A 17,364-nucleotide genomic window follows, 5' to 3' on the forward strand; every position below is an offset into this window, starting at 1 on the left:
CTTCTTTGCAGGCCTAAGCTCTGGAATGCCACAGAAGCCCCCAGGACGCTCTCTTACCCCATATTCAAGAAGATTAAATTCCATTTTGCCAACTCAAGACCAGAATCTTAATAGAAATGGCTCAAAGGGATAATTACATTCATCACATTAATGACAGCCAAGCCATGATAGCAAACTCCACTCCACAAGAAGAAGACCAGAGAAAAGTCTACAGGGTGAGGCCAATTGCGGTGAACTGTGTAGTCATTAGGAATTTGGCATCAGTGGCAGGGCTAAAAGAGTTTAAATACAGAAGACTCTCAGAATGTGCAGATTTAATTTCTACAGTTTACAGTGGAGGTGAACAACCTTGATAAAACATGGGATGTAATCATTCATAATTTTGTTGAGGTCCAAATTGGAATTCTATTCTCTGTAAGGCTGCTCTGCAAGAGTGAGTCAGAGCTCATGGAAAGCAGTAGAAAGGAAGTTAGGTTTGATATTTAGGTGCTGGGGTTAGAGAAGCTTGAGATTAGAGTTCTAGCTCTGCTGTGTACTAGCTGTATGACACTGGGCATGTTTGCTTAACCTTTCTGAACCTTCATGTCCTCCCCTGTAAAAGAAAGACAATAGTAATAGTGCTTAACTCAGAGTGCTGGTAAGAAGGTGAAATGAGGCAATGCCCATAAACAACAAAGGGCTTAATGAGTATTAGCTTAAGGTTATTGTATTTTATTTTTTTCAGAGATGGGGGTCTTGCTCTGTCACCCAGGCTGTAGTGCTATAGCACAATTATACCTCACTGCAGTGGTGAACTCCTGAGCTCAAGCAATCCTCCTGCCTCAGCCTCCCAAGTAGCTGGGACTACAAGTGCATGCCACCACGCCTGGCTGGAAAAAAAAAAAAAAAAAAAAATTAAATCTTTTTCAGAGATGAGGGTCCCTCTATGTTACCCAGGCTGGTCTTGAACTTTTGGTCTCAAGCGATATTCCTGCCTCAACCTTCAAGTAGCTAGGATTATAGGTGTGAGCCGCTGCACCTGGTCCACTGTTGCTAACAACTATTAGCGATAGTGAATGAACCTACCTGGAAGCTTAACGTCTATCTCCAAGAGGCTTTGTTATTCTTTTCTTATCCCTTCTTTCCTCCTATACTATTAGGGAAGTGACATGTTATAGTCTTATCCTAAATATGGAGTTTCACAAAGTCCTGAAACATACTCTTCTTGGATGTCTAAGACCTCCTGTATAGATCAGAATTCTTAAGTAGCATGATGTATTATAAAGGTCGTGGACTTCACATTGGTATTGGATTGTATTTCTGACGATTTTGGACATGTCAGATTGCTTCTGACATTTGATACATCTTTTATTAAAAAAGGATGCCTGCCCATTCACCACCTTGCATTTAAAGGGGATGAAATTAATTAATGTGACTGCAATATAAACATTAACGTAAGGTTTTCTGTTGTTTTTTTATGTCACTATTGCAATCGCTGCTGGTTGCCTATCAAATATTTAATCTCCCATTCTTCCTTGTAACAGAACCCAGGTTTTGTTTATTCTGGTACTACACATACACTGTCTCACAGATGGGCAGCAGTATAACACAATAGTGACTAATGAGGTATAAGTAGAAATTACTGTGTAAGGCATCGCAGAAGGCTCTTTAAAGGGAGGTGTCTCCATTGGCACATCGTATTTTTCCCTGCCTGCCTAATTCTTTCTGCCTGGAACTTGTACATGACACTGAAACATGCAGCCATTTTGAGACTGTGAGGTGACAAACTTGAAGATGAAAGCTAAACCGATTCCTGCTGGCATCATGTCATGGCAAAATCATAGTAATCCTTGGCTTCCCACCCCTAGGCTTTGTGCTACACAAGAAAAACAAAACTTCTACCTGGTTAAACCAATATAACATAATTTTCTATTACCTGCCATCCAATGTAATCCTAATTAATACAATCCCTTGGGGCTAAAACCCTATCTCAAATGGACAGAGATTGCTCCATGGCTTCCTTGCCAGTAAACAGCCCTAACTCTAATCCTTGCCCTATTCTTTGCCTGGCTGTCCTATTTATCCGTAAATGTTATCTCAGATATCACTGATCATCTCCTATTTTCTTGTTTCTTTTCTCTTCACTAAACAGGGTTTATTTAGGGGCCAGGAAAATGTTGGGTTCAGAGTTAGAAGGTCGCAGTAAGGTTGTATGTCAAAGCACAATTATTATGAGATGTTTAGTCCGGCTGAAATGACCAGCAAGACTAGTACATGCCTACTTTTCATAGGTAGTCCCCTGTATTTCTTTTCTTTTCTTTCTTTTTTTTTTGAGATGGAGTCTCACTCTGTCACCAGGCTGGAGTGCAATGGGGCGATCTTGGCTCACTGCAACCTCTGCCTCCCGGGTTCAAGCGATTCTCCTGCCTTAGCCTCCTGAGTAGCTGGGACTACAGGCACGCACCATGATGCCCAGCTAATTTTTGTATTTTTAGTAGAGATGAGGTTTCACCATGTTGGCCAGGATGGTCTTGATCTCTTGATCTTATGATCTGCCCACCGCAGCCTCCCAAAGTGTTGGGATTACAAGCCACTCTGCCTGGCCCTCCCTGTACTTCTTCTTTCAATAAAGTCTTCCCCACTTTGTAGACAGCTAGCTGTGTGGTCCTGAACACACTACCCTGGATGGAAGTAAAGGTCAACAGAGGTTCCAGGGTAGACCTTTGGAGAAGAAACTCCCAGGACATTGGATGCAAAGTTAATCAGGAAAATATTCCCGGCCAGCCTTCAGCCACGTGTGTCTTAGGCCAATTGCATCACGTTTTTATTCATGGCTCTTTTCAAATTATTGAACAATGAACTCTGTATTCATACTAGTAAATACTTGAGGAGGGTCAGTTTTATTATCTTCCATTTTTAGAAAATAAAAGAGTAGGTGCAGCAAACCACCATGGCACACATACACCTATGTAACAAACCTGCACGTTCTGTACGTGTATCCCAGAACTTAAAAAAAAAAAAGAAAAAGAAAAGGAAAAAGGAGAGAAAGTAAAGGGCAAAGTGACTTGTCCTATGAAACTATTCACGTGTGTTTTCAACTTCTTTCTTTTACCTTTCAAAGGTCATTTCCTTAGAGGCAGAAATCACAACTTATTTTTCTTTAATTTAGGGTCTGACCCTATTGTGAATCCTTGCTAAATACTGTGTATGCAGATGATGAAATTACACAATGAAAATGTGGTCTTGAGCCTAAAATAAGTCTCGTTCAGGATCAAGAAGTAAACGCTTGGCTTCCACACATACTGTCATTGAAAGTCTGGGTCAAGAGAGATGAGCAGATGGGCCGTCTGCAGGGGCCCCACTACATACTGGTAATGGCCTCCAGTTAGGAAGGCTGCCATTCAACTCAATAAGTCCATCTCCCCCTGGGAATTCTCTACAGTAGACCCACGTGATGGGAGTCTGTAAGCATCTAAGAGGGCAGAAATCAACAGAATTAGCCAGAAGGTTCCAACTGCTAGCTCCAAACTCAGATTTATTCCCATCCAAGAGCTCTCTAGTCTGAAAGCAGAAACAGTTGTCCAAGTAATCAATGATCTAGCCAGTCATGCATACCTACAGCCAGTCCTAAATGTTTTACTCAGGTATTTATATTTAGTAGACAAATATTATTTACAAATGAAACGCATTCTGGAGAAAACAGGTAGCAGTTGTTTAAAGATGTGATGCTGTTTGCCTGTACCCTGACTTAAGTCTCCTGTTGAGTAACAGGTGCAGAATTTTCAGTTAGACAGAAAGCATAAATTCAGGGGATTATTGTACAACAAGGTGATTATAGTTAATAACAATGTATTGTGCAGTAGAAAATTACTGAGTACATTTTAAGTGTTTTCATCACAAAAATGGTACATATATGAGGTAATGCATGTCGATTGGCTTGCTTTAGCCATTTCACAATATATACATATTTTAAAACATCATATTGTACACCATAAATATATACAATATGTACATGTCAATTGAAAAAATAAAATTTGGGCCTGGTGCAGTGACTCAAGCCTGTAATCCCAGAACTTTGAGAGGCCAAGGCAGATCACGAGGTCAGGAGATCGAGACCATCCTGGCTAACATGGTAAAAACCTGTCCCTACTTAAAATACAAAAAATTAGCCAGGCGTGGTGGCAGGCACCTGTATTCCCAGCTACTCGGGAGGCTGAGGCAGGAGAATGGCATGAATCCGGGAGGCGGAGCTTGCAGTGAACCGAGATCACGCCACTGCACTCCAGCCTGGGTGACAGAGTGAGATTCCATCTCAAAATAAATAAATTAAAAAAATGTAAAACAATTATATTTAGATGCATATTTATTGAATAAAGTAATGTTAAAGATCAAGCAAACCAATGCAAAATTTATAAACAAAAGCTATGACAAGACTCCCGTACAAGCGGCCACCAGCTTGGAGGCCTCACAGAGAAAGGTAAACACTTGCCTCTTAGTTTTCTAAATTCAAGAGACTCCAGAGGTATTAACTACTTCTTAGGTATTCTTCTTAATATCCCTCCTAAGGGGAGGAAGAGGGGGCCTACTGGCCCATTACAGGCCCAAAGCCCAAGAGAGATCCACAGTCTGGTTCTAGGTTAGCTTCAAATTCTTCTTTTTTTTTTTTTTTTTGAGACAGAGTCTCACTCTGTCACCCAGGCTGGAGTATAGTGGCATGACCTCAGCTCACTGCAACCTCCGCCTCTCAGGTTCCAGCGATTCTCCTGCCTCAGCCTCCTGAGTAGTTGGGATTATAGGCGCCCGTCACCACGCCTGGTTAATTTTTGAATTTTTGGTAGAGACGGGGTTCACCATTTTGGTCAGGCTGGTCTTGAACTCCTGACCTCGTGATCCGCCCGCCTTGGCCTCCCAAAATGCTGGGATTACAGGCATGGGCCACCGCGCCCAGGCAGGTTAGCTTCAAATTCTTAATCCTTGCCAATAAAACGTCCAGAGGGTGGGAGGCGAAGGACTGTATATATTAGGCATATGGTGACTAATACATACAACATATTTTTGGAAATGTTTTCAACCTACTTAGGAAGCAGAAGTGTGGAGGCTTGAGAGCATGTGTTGAGGCCCACGCCTCCCTGATGTGGGGGCGTCCTCTCCAGAGAGCTGCTGTGGGCGCCTGTGAAGGACTCACTCAGAGGGTGCAACTTAAAAAGGTGACTCACTTTCAGTTTTGGGTTCTCTCCTCACTGCCGTTTTCCAAACATGCATCTCATTATCAGCTGAGTGTTCTTCAAGACTCTATCTCGGCCTTCCTTGAGGTGTGTGTGGGTCACACAGGCTGCATGGGCTAAGGGTGAATGAAATTCCCAGTCTGCTTCAGGCAGCTGAGGGGTACCTGTATCATCTTTCTCCTGAAGACCTCACAGATTTCCGACAGTCTCCTCCTAGCCCTTCCCCTTCCCCTTCCCCACCTCCCTTCTGGCCTAACCCTCGGATCCATCTTCTCCCTATTTTTAGAAGCACTCTCAGCCCCAAAACAGTCCTGGATGAGGGAATGAGGAGGAGTGGCTGGGTTTTGACTTTCTCCCCAGAGGATGCCTCCAATACTGTCTTCTCTCTCCCCACTCTTACTCCTGGGGTGGGCAGAATAATTATTCCCCAAAGATGTCCATCTCCTAATCTTCAGAACCTCTGAGTATATCACTTCATATGGCAAAAGGGACTTTGCAGATGTAATTAAGAATCTTTTTTTTTTCTTTTTTTTTTTGAGATGGAGTCTTGCTCTGTTGCCCAGGCTGGAGTGCAGTGGTGCAATCTTGGCTTACGGCAGCCTCTGCCTCCCGGGTTCAAGTGATTCTCATGCCTCAGCCTCCCAAGTAGCTGGGATTGTAGGCTTAGGCCACCATGCCTAGCTAATTTTTATATTTTTAGTAGAGACAGGGTTTCACTATGTTAGCCAAATTGGTCTCAAACTCCTGATCTCAAGTGATCTGCCCGCCTCCACCTCCCAAAGTGCTGGCATTACAGGTGTGAGCCTCCATGCCCCACATAAATTAAGAATCTTGAGATGAAGGAGCCATCTTGGATTATCCAGGTTGGCCCAAGGTAATCACATGAGTTCTTATAGGAGGGAGGCAGGAGGCTCAGAGTCACAGAAGGAGATGTGAGGATGGAAGCAGAAGCCAGAGAGAGCCTGGAAGATGCTATGCGGCTGGCTCTGAAGATGGAAGAAGGGGCCATGAGCCAAGGAAGATAGGCAGCACTAGAAGCTGGAAGAGGCAAGGAAAGGGATTCTGCCCTGAAGCCAACAGGAATGCTACCCTGCTGACACCTCAATGTTAGTCCACCGAGACATATGTTAGACTTCTGACCCTCAAAACTGTATGATAACAAATTTGTTTTTTCTTTTTTTGAGACAGTCTCTCTTTGTCACTTAGGCTGGAGTGCAGTGGCGCATCACAGCTCACTTCAACCTCAACTCCCAGGCTCAAGCAATCCTCCCACCTTAGCCTCCTGAATCACTAAAACTGCAGGCACACATCACCAGGTCTAATTTTTAAATTTTTTATAGAGATGGGGTCTTGCTGTGTTTTCCAGGCTGGTCTCAAGATCCTGGACTCAAGTGATCCTCCTGCCTCAGCCTCTCAAAGTGCTAGGATTACAGGTGTGAGCCAGTGCACCCAGTAATTTGGTTTGTTTTAAGTCACTAAGTTTGTGATTTGTTACAGCAGCAACAAGAAATGAACACAGCTCCCCAGCACAAATGTACAGCTGCAACATACCAGGAACACGGAACCATGGTGAGGGTGGAGGGAGCGCTACTGGGTTCTTTCTCCCCCTTGTTCCCCTCATGCCCCTGCCCAGTGTGGCCCCACTCTTGAACATGGCTCTGTGCCAACTCCTGTTGGCATCTACCTCGCCTTTGACTCCAGACCTACTTCTTTCCCACCAACGTCTCTCATACCTAGGCAAAACTTTCAGCAAAGGTCACAAATAGACTACCCTACCTATTCCTCCTTTAACCACATCTACTTCTGAGGAATGAGGGAGGCAGGGCATCCTAGTTTAAACACCAGCAATAACAGCTGCAACCCAAAAACCTGAGGTAGAAGCATCTGGCTCAATATCTTGGGGAGAAAAATGAATTCACTGACATAATGAGTATGGCAAACACATGCTAAGCATTACACCCAGGCCATTGCTTTTGATGCAAACTTCCATGTTAGAGAATACATGCAAGTCCCAAAAGACAAAGACTCAGATTCATGACCTAAGGTATGTAACCTTTAAAAAAAAAAAATACCTGCACCTGCCTCCTGCCCTTGTCAAGACAGGAACCAGGATAAACACCAGCTTCCAAATTTCCTGTTACAAAATAATTGTGGTATGATCGTTCACCCTTTATTAAGCACTTTAAATGTTCTCATACCCAGGGACATGACAATGTAAGTGGACAAAATAAGAGGCAGCCAGATGGAACAGGTGATGTTAGCCATCAGCAGCGGCAATCACACCAGAATTCTGCCACCAGTGTGGGTGCGGTGTGTGGGTGGGTGTGTGCGTGCATGCACAACTTAGCAACTTGGCCACAAAGTTAGCAGAACAAATTGCTTGGAGGACAAAAATTTCCTAAATTTCTCCTTTTAAAACTTAATTGAGAACACCTCACACCTTCTCAAAGGACAGTTGTGCCTTGTCAATTCCAATATAGAGGAAATTCTAATAATCAAGGGTCAAACTGGGGCACCTTTTTTTCCGTAAGTGAAAAAGCAAGCAGCGCCTATCAGGAAATACTTCTGGGACCCATGAGCCTCAGAGAAAGCTGCTCATATGCCCTCTCTGGCATATTTCACATTTCACAACATACACACATGAGATGAGCTGGTCGCAAAAAGACAAATACCATATGATGTCATTGACATGAAGCACTTAGAGCATATTCATGGAGACAAAAAGTGGAATGGTGGCTGCCAGGGACTGGGGGAAGGTGGAATGGGGAGTTTGTGTTTAATGAATATGGAGTTTCCATTATGGAAGATGAAAAATTTCTAGAGATGGATGGTGGTGATAGTTGCACAATACATGAAAGTACTTAATACCACTGAACTGTATACTCATAGTGGTTAAAAATGGTAAACTTTATGTTACATTTTATTACAATTAAAAAAAAATCCCATAAACACACACACACAACACAACTCCACCAAATGCTATTTCCTCACCCTGAACCATGACCATAAACACCTACGTGTTTTTGTATTTTGAATGGATCCTTTTGTTGGTTGCAACCCCTCAGGAGACTGGGGGGTGGAGGGGTCCAGCTGTCCCCCTTGGGGGCGGGGCTTCCCAGCTCACTGGTGAGGGACCTACCTGGTTTGAAAGTGATGCTCGAGGTCGCAGCGCTGCAATACCTGGGCGCAGTGCTCCCTAAATGGGCAGGTCACCAGCAGCTTGTTGAGGAGTTTGTTGACCAGGATGCTGGACTTCTTGCAGTGCTGCAGAACCAGAGACTTGCGGTCCATGGGGCAGAAGTCCTTCTCCACCAGGAAGTTGGTGAGGCAGAGGGTGCAGTAGGTGTGTCCACATGGAGTGTCCAGGGGGTCCAGCAAAGCCTGCAGGCAGATGTGGCAGATGAGGTCATCATCCACATCCTCCGGGTAGCTGTAGAAGTGGTTTTCCTCCAGGGAGTGGGCTTGGCCACACACGGCACACAGGGCTTCAGGGTCATTGGCAGACTCTGGCTGGTTCATGGTCGATTGGAGAGCAGTATAACAGGAAACTCAGTCACACAGTATTTCCTCAGGAGCAAGTCGAGATCTAGGAGCCATCCACACACCTAAAAGAGAACAAGAAGGCTCACTTTTGCCTCCCAGCACACGAAAGACTTATGCTTATGGTAGACATGAGACAGTGCTGCCAGTGCATGGCGAATTGAGCTACGATTCAGAAAGCCATGGTTTAATGTCCACTCTGGAGTAACTGACAGGACCTTGGGCAAGCCCCACGGCCTCCTCGTGCCTCTGTTTTTCCACACATGCCAGTAGGAATAATGTTCACCTTTAACATCCTCACATTGGTGTGGTAAGAATCATTTGGAAGGTATCTGGGAAATGCCTAAAGTAACTCCAAAAAATGTAATTTGTTAAGTAAATTAAATAGATCAGTGATGTATAAAATTCTTGTCAGATCAGGACAAGAAAAAAGCAAAACAAAACAGTTAATACTGTGATGGCTCTTATCTTTCTTCCCCATCTTTCTCCGAAACTCAGAAAATGTAGGAGATCAGAGCTTTCAACTAAGTCATCTGAGAGGAAATAGTGTCATTGAGCCTTTCATATTTTCACTATGATAAATGCACTGTTGTCTCCTGTACGCATTTTACTCAGTTGGTCATTAGTGGCTAAGTGGGCTCTGGACACATTGTCTGGGTTCAAATCCCACCACTACGGGCCAGTGATTTCAGACTCTGTTTTCACATCTGTAAAATGGGGATAATCACAGGCTACTTCATAGAACTCTTGTGGGGATGAAATGAGATATGATACATAAAGCTCTTAGATTTGCATTTACTACATACTAGGCACTCAATAATTCTTACATGTATTTGTTACTGAATTCATTGTTTCTGGTCTAGCTCTGTTAGCTCAGAAACTGAAAGCTAGAGCTCCTATAAGGTGCCTTTAAGCTTTGTTCTAATAGGATTCTTTTATTCCATTAGATATTTCTTTCTTTTTTTTTTTAGATGGACTCTTGCTCTGTTGCCCAGGCTAGAGCACAGTGGCACGATCTCTGCTCACTGCAACCGCTGCCTCCCAGATTCAAGTGATTCTCCTGCCTCAGCCTCCCGAGTAGCTGGGATTACAGGCGCATGCCACCATGCCTGGCTAATTTTTGTATTTTAGTAGAGACAGGGTTTCGCCATGTTGACCAGGCTGGTCTTGAACTCCTGGCCTCAAGAGATCCACATGCCTTGGCCTCTCAAAGTGCTGGGTTTACAGGTGTGAGACCCCATGCCCAGCCTAGATATTTCTTTTAAACAGTAGAATACTATTGCAATACATATTTTCCTTTAACATAGATAGGAGTCAACAATAATGAAGTTTTTCAACATGCTTGCTTTGCATCTAGGAAGTCTCTTGGGTGAACAGTCAATAAATAGTTTTCAAGCACCAGCTCTGAGCTAGGTTGTGAGTTGGATATGCAAACCTTTGAGAGAGACTTAAAGGATATGCTTCTGCCCTCAGGGAGTCCCCATTCCAGAGGTGACATGGAGACGCACACAAGTAGGACCCCAGTGCAAACTAGGGCCGTGGGTCAACTTTCATGGTGATTAAGAATCTCGCCTCGGGACCAGGCCCGCTTTTGGCTGCATCGACTGGGGATTGTTGGCACCAGGTATGTGCATCTGGGATCGACCCCCTGGGCTGGCTAATCAAGGAGGAAGCAGCAGCAGTATCTGCTGTGGGGGCTGCAGCTCTGTACCTGCATCATCCTGGTGATAGTCACAGTAGCCAAGTGGGTTTCTTGGGGGCCCAGCTTCCTCCAGAGGTGGCAGCAATGGCCCAGCTACTAGGGGACCTAAACAGGAGCACATTCAGAAAATTGCTGAAGTTTGTGGTCAGCAGCCTGCAAGGGGAGGACTGCCGAGAGGCTGTGCAGTGTCTTGGGGTCAGCGCCAACCTGCCAGAGGAGTGGCTGGGTGTCCTGCTGGCAGGCATGCACACGCTGCTCCAGCAGGCCCTCCATCTGCGCTCCACCAGCCTGAAGCCCAACACCTTCAGGGACCAACTCCAGGAGCTCTGCATCCCCTAAGACCTGGTCGGGGACTTGGCCAGCATCGTATTTGGGAGCCAGCGACCCATCCTTTATTCTGTGGCCCAGCAGCCAGGGGCCTGGCTGCCCCATGTTGCTGACTTTCAGTGGTGGGTGGATGTGACAATCTCCACCAGTGCCCTGGCTCACTCCCTGCAGCTGAGCGTCCTGATGCAGCCGAAGCTTTCAGATGGGTTAGCATACCGCTTCGAGGTCCCCATAGACCGCTTCCCCATAGATCGCTTCGAGGTCCCCATAGCCAAGTTCCAGGAGCTGTGGTACAGCATGGCCCTGGTCCTAAAGGAGATGGCAGATCTGGAGAAGAAGTGTGAGTGTGGCCTGCAGGACTGACCCCTCACATGACCAGTCCCATTCAGGTCAGGCTTGGACAGGCACCTCAGAAGGTACCAAAGTGCAGCTGATTCTTCCCAGGACAGTCCTGCCCTTCCCATGTGGCAGGCTCTTCATCCAGGTGCTTTTGTAGATCTTGGATTTTAGGTTGGGCATTTTCATTCTTCTGCCTTAAATCCCTGACCTCACAGAGCTGACATTCTAGTGGGGCTGAGGGGAGGAGAAATATTAAAAAATAAATAATAAAAATTTTTTTTGAAAAAGAAACTTGCCTCTTCCCTTAGCCCCAACTCAACTTTCCTCTTTTCCAAAAGTAAAAGACCTTATGCTTTCCACAAGAACATAAAGACACGTGAATAACCTAACAGGAAATTAGCCACATTTGGAAAGAGCCCAGCAGTCATAAACTGTAGTATATCTCTTTTTTTTTCCAAATAAAGTCAGAGGTTGTTTGTACAAACATAGACTTATCTCAAAAAGAAAATACATTGACTTCAGGCTTTCATTGAGTCAGCTTTGTTGTTTACATTTCTGTACTGCAGAATGCCTGAGAGGACACTCTAGTGAAGAGGTTGCTGGTAAATGCCCTTAATATAAAAACATTTAGAAATTGTAGCATTTTATTTAGCATCGATAGGACCACAGAAGGCAAAAAAAGAGGGTACAGGAGGGGGCGAAATTGTTTCAAGGAAATCTATGCAGCTGCTAATTGTCCTCAAGGCTGTTAGAAAGTACTGGAATCTCACAGGATATACTTTAAGTGACACCAGAAACAGTTGAAAAACAAACATGAAAATGGAAATGGGCCATGCGAAAGATTATCATCTACCATCTATAGAGGAAAACAAGGCGCACACAGGATGAACTAAAGCTCTCGGTCTTTTAAAGCTTCTCTGTAGTGTTTGGCCATATAGTCCCACATGCTACGGTCTTGGTTATTCTTTCTCATGATGCTGTAGGGGAAGATAAATTCGGGCTGCAGTGTGGTCATACCACTGAAAATACAACTTCATGTTTCTGGGCTTTTCCCTTATTGGTGAAATAGTGGCATTGGACCAGATTTTCGTTTTTCAAACTGTGCTGTAGAAGTCATCAGATGCGGCCGGGCGTGGTGGCTCACACCTGTAATCCCAGCACTTTGGGAGGCCGAGGTGGGCGGATCACAAGGTCAGGAGATCGAGACCATGGTGAAACCCCGTCTCTACTAAAAATAGAAAAAATTAGCCGGGCGCAGGGGCGGGCGCCTGTAGTCCCAGCTACTCGGGAGGCTGAGGCAGGAGAATGGCGTGAACCTGGGAGGCGGAGCTTGCAGTGAGCCGAGATTGCGCCACTGCACTCCAGCCTGGGCGACAGAGCGAGACTCCGTCTCAAAAAAAAAAAAAAAAAAAAAAAAAAAAAAAAAAAAAAGAAGTCATCAGATGCTTCCAGATCTTCCAAGGGAATGGAGATACGAGGAAACCAAGGGGGAGCTTTGCCTACTCATCCAGCTCTGCCATTATTATTATTATTATTTTTAAATGGGGTCTCACTATGTTGACCAGGCTGGTCTTGAACTCCTGGCCTCAAGCAATCCTCCCATCTTGGCCTCACAAAGTTCTAGGGTTACAGACATGAGCCACCACACCCAGCCTGCCATTATTTCCTTAATGCATCAGGTTCCTCTTAATATTCTGTTCAAAGAATACTAGCTTTTAAAAAAACTTGCAAACTGCCAGACTAGATCGTGTGCAACAGTCCCTTCTAGAAATAGAGTTCTATGATTCTGTGCTAATCAAGTGGGGTTTTTATGTTTTGTTTTGTTTTTCATGATTAGATGTTTGGGGGAAATCCTTTTTTCATCTAACAGTTCTTTGAACATTTACCATGTGCCAGGCACTGTGCTAGGGGCCTTATATTACAGTATATTACGTTCTTCAATCCTCACAAATGTCCACAGTTTTAGTTAGTTAGTTTTTTGTTTGTTTTGTTTTGTTATGTTTTCAACAGATGAGGAAACTGAAATGCGGAGGGTACATAATTTGTCAATCACACCAAAAAAAGAAACAAAATGGGCAGGGGCTGTCTGACTCCAAGTTTCTGCTCCTACTTCCCTACTTTGTCTCCCAGCATCTTTCTTGATTATGGCTAGTCAGAATCCCAATAATGTAACTCATTAAATACAAGACACCCAGGAAATTAGAAGGCTTTAAATCTCTTCAGGCTCCATTGCAAGTAGAATCATGTGTCGCTTAATGATGGTGGTATGTTCTGAGAGGTGCATTGTTAGGTGATTCGGTCCTTGGGTGAACATCAGAGAGTGTATTTGCACACACCTTCATGGTATAGCTGACTATACATCATATAAATGTGTAGTCTATGGCTGTTACTGCAAACCTGTACAGTATGTAACTATACCGAATACTGTAGGCAACTGTAACACAATGGTAAGTATTTATATATCTAAACATAGAAAAGGTACAGTAAAAACAGTATTTAAATCTTATGGGATCACCATCATATGTGGAGTCTGTCATCGACCAAAACGTCATTATGGGGTCCAGTACTGTAGATATGTCAAAGATCTCTGAAGAAAAAGATTCCTTGATTTCACTGAGTGCTGAAGCAGAATGAATGGAGGGGGTAAGCAAAAATGGCAGATTTAGCTCCAACTCCAATTTTCTTTTATCTTTTCCCTTCCTTTCTTTTTCTTTCTGAGAGCAATTTGAATTCCCTGGCACTTACCCATGTGGATAAACCAAATTCTTAATATAATGTTAATGTAAACACTGCTGTAAATATTTTCTGACTTTATTTTAGACTAAATAAAGCCTACATGAATAGAAACAGATTATGAGATAATTGACTGAACAAGCAGTTTTGGCTCTAAGGGAAAGAACCAGGTAGACTTAAAAAATATGATTAATAGCTCCCTGCTAGTTCTTATTTGCAGTGTATAGCTTATAAACATGTTTGATGTATCATGTTTTCAGACATATCAGAGCCTTGCTGGTGAATGGAGAAGAAATTATCAAAACTCATTAAGCCTTAAAAGGTAAACTAGTTTCTCCCACCAAAAGTAAGAGAGAGGGCCTGTCAGCTTTGTGTCCATGTAAATTTACTGAATGTATCAGCCATCAGCATCTCTGGCCCTGGATGAAGTAAGTAGACAGAGCTGTGATATGGTGTTTTGGCAGTTTAGAGTAAGAAAGAGTAGTGGAACGGATTGATTCCCTCCTTATGTACGTGTATCATGGGTAGGGTGGAAATCTTACACTTTTTTGGTATAACCCTGTTGTGCCTTAGGAATCACCCTTTCCTTCTTCCTTCTGATCTGGAATGGGACAGAAACCAGAGGTGACTTTTAGAGATATATGTAGCCAAAACCACCAATCTAGTGCTGAAAAGCACCCAGAAAAATAAAAAACCCCTTCTCTCTTTGCTCCTAATCCCTGCTTCCTTTCCTACCATTTTATTGACTAGCCTAAAACCTGTATAGAAGCTTCCCTGCCTAATTCTCAAATTTTGAACTTCCTGGATGACAACAAAGACACATACCAGAGCAAAAGCCAGTCGGTGCTGCCCGTAACCAAGAGGGTCGTTCAAGATCGTATGTCTACTGTCATCGCACTAGACAGATTTAAGAACAGCCTTTGGAATACAGCCTGTTTGGAAGTGGAAACATTTCTGCATCAGGTAACTCATCAGAACAACGGGATCCTTGGTGTGCTATTGTCCTGCTAATTCTCCTTTCAATGTACCCTGGCTGTATAGAAAATGGTTATAAGATACAGTTGCCAGAATAAACCACACACTCCACTAGAAAGACAATTGGATAAACATAACATTTGGCATGTGGCACTGATAATTTTACATGTTCTTCCCATTGAAAGGACAAGATTTGACCCTAAAGCACCTCTGAAATTGTTGCCTGAGTCAGTTTTCTAGTAATAGGCGGAGGATTCCGTATTATGAAAAAGAATCCTTCTTTATAGTCGCATGGTGGTGTGTCCTGCATTGGCACTTCAACCTTGTCAAAGATGAAACATTGTAGCCACAGACTCTGAGTCAAAAGGAAGGCTGACAGATGAGAAAGGCCTTTATTACTTTATAAAATAAATGATTCTGCCTTTGGATAGCTTTGATTTTAGAGGAAAAAGTCCACATAATGAGCAAAATTTTCCTTTCCTATACCTCACCTGCCCTTTCCACAAGTGCCACTGTTACCAGGAGCTCCTTAGAATATGTCTAACTTTTTAAGTCCTTTAATTATTTGAAGACAGATCTCATGTTCTCCCCCCGGGTGAGTAGCCTCAGGTTCAGTCAATATTTCTTCCACGTTCAAATCTCTTCTGCAAGCTGCCCAATTGATCAGTGTCTCTCCTACAATGTACGGGTAGAATGAACTCCAAAACTCCAGGCCAGAGTGAAGTGAGGGAATCTGTTCCCTTGATGTGACTGCCAGACAGCCTGAGACTGCATCCACCTTCTTGTAGCAACAGCACACACTACTGCTGTTACTCGAGTGGGTAGAGCAGGAGACACTGCCCTGAGGCCTGGAGAAAACAATTCTTAGAGGTGGTGGAGGAGGTATATATCTTAAGAGTAAAAAGGTAGAAATGTAGAAGCTTTTAAAAACAAAAGCAATGGCTATGAATGCAGCTTAGAAAATGCAAAAATACGTAGTGGCATTAGGTGGATTTATATAAACAGAAGATAGTCTTCAGTGGCTAAACAGTTTGGTACTGGAACTCACAATGTATATCCAATCCTTAGAACCATTGCTATCTGGGGAATGTGGGGCTCTCTTATTTGTTTGTAAACATTACTTTGATAAATCTCATTCCAAACTTTACCGACATAGTAAATAACACAAGAAAAGGGAAATGAAAACCATTTAAACAAATGATAAATCAGACATAATTTTTCCTACCCAGAAGTACAAATACTAAAGAATTTCCACTGAAATTCACAATAAATGAAAAAGTTAAAACAGTGACAGGCCACAAGCGACTGATGGAGAGGCAGTGGGAGGAAACGAAGCCTGCAGCTCCAGGTGCTCCGTGTCCCCACCCCAACCCCAAAAGATGCACAAGTACTTGAAAAAGGAAAGTATCAAAGAGTTATACTGGTCACCCAGGACCATAACAGTCCCCTTATCCAGGGAAGGGTATCTGCTGAAGAATCTTGCTCATGAAAAATTCCTACTTTGCCATAGCATATGCAGAGAAATCCACTGAATACATTCCTAAGTAACAGATCTAGTGCTGCACTAAGCCATGTTGAGCCTGAGGCCAAAGGAAAAATGTATGTCCTGATATGTACATTTTTGTTTATTTTTCAATGGCTATTTTTAAAAAAATCATTAAGGAAGTTGAAAAATGTAGAAAACATGAAGAGTAGGTATATCAAAACTTAAAACATCAATTTAAGTTTAAATATTTTATTTATTTTCCAAACAATTTTAGAAATAGTTTTGCTTTCCTGGCTTTAAAGGAAACACACTCATCAATGTTTTCAAAAACCTTCCTCTTTGCTCACTATATTAGTCCATTTTCATACTGCTATGAAGAAATACCCAAGACTGGGTAATTTATATAGAAAAAGAGGTTTAATGGACTAATAGTTCCACATGGCTGAGGAGGCCTCACAATCATGGTGGAAGGTGAAGGAGGAGCAAAATCATGTCTTACATGGTGGCAGGCAAGAGAACATGTACAAGAGAACTGCCCTTTATAAAACCAACATATCTCATGAGACTTATTCACTGTCACAATAATAGCATGGGAAAAACCCACCCCCATGATTCAATTACCTCCCATTGCATCCCTCACACAACATGTGGGGATTATGGGAGCTACAAATCAGGATGAAATTTGGGTGGGGATGCAGCCAAACCATGTCACTCATCTTGTTTTTGATTGAGGAAATGTTTGATCACTTCCTTTAACTCAGTGATGATCTTAAATAATTTCTAAATAACTTTAGCTTATTGATCTTGTCTTTATTCGAATACATTTTGATCTTTTTTTCATCATGGATTTTTTGCATTCGTTTTGCATTGTTTTAAATATTTCATTCACATTAGGATTACTGAATTTTTCCGGCACCTTAAATTTTGCACCTGAAGGTGAGTGTCTCACTTGCCTCACCTTAGTTATGACCTTGTCACTGTTATTTTAAAAACCTAAGCAGGGAGAGTAGAATATCAAAACTGTGGTTTGGATGCAGCTCTACTACCAACTACCTTTT

General features: G+C 43.1%; 2 protein-coding genes across 3 annotated transcripts in view; one reads left to right on the plus strand and one right to left on the minus strand.

Annotated features, from left to right (window-relative positions):
* LOC105499563 (ligand of numb-protein X 1) overlaps window positions 1-17,364 on the minus strand; it is a 195,505-nt gene that overhangs the window by 106,541 nt on the left and 71,600 nt on the right. For both annotated transcript variants that reach the window (XM_071093347.1, XM_011772197.3), the window contains exon 3: window positions 8,344-8,809. In XM_071093347.1, coding sequence (XP_070949448.1) covers window positions 8,344-8,723 — 380 coding nt within the window. In that variant the 5' untranslated portion in view covers window positions 8,724-8,809. The remainder of the gene's footprint in view (window positions 1-8,343; window positions 8,810-17,364) is intronic.
* On the plus strand, window positions 10,297-11,136 carry LOC105499585 (COMM domain-containing protein 5). Its single transcript, XM_011772223.2, is given in 2 exon segments — window positions 10,297-10,998; window positions 11,035-11,136. Coding segments are annotated over 2 exon segments (804 nt in total).

This window comes from Macaca nemestrina, chromosome 3 (genome assembly GCF_043159975.1).
Source record: "Macaca nemestrina isolate mMacNem1 chromosome 3, mMacNem.hap1, whole genome shotgun sequence".
Lineage (NCBI taxonomy): Eukaryota > Metazoa > Chordata > Mammalia > Primates > Cercopithecidae > Macaca > Macaca nemestrina.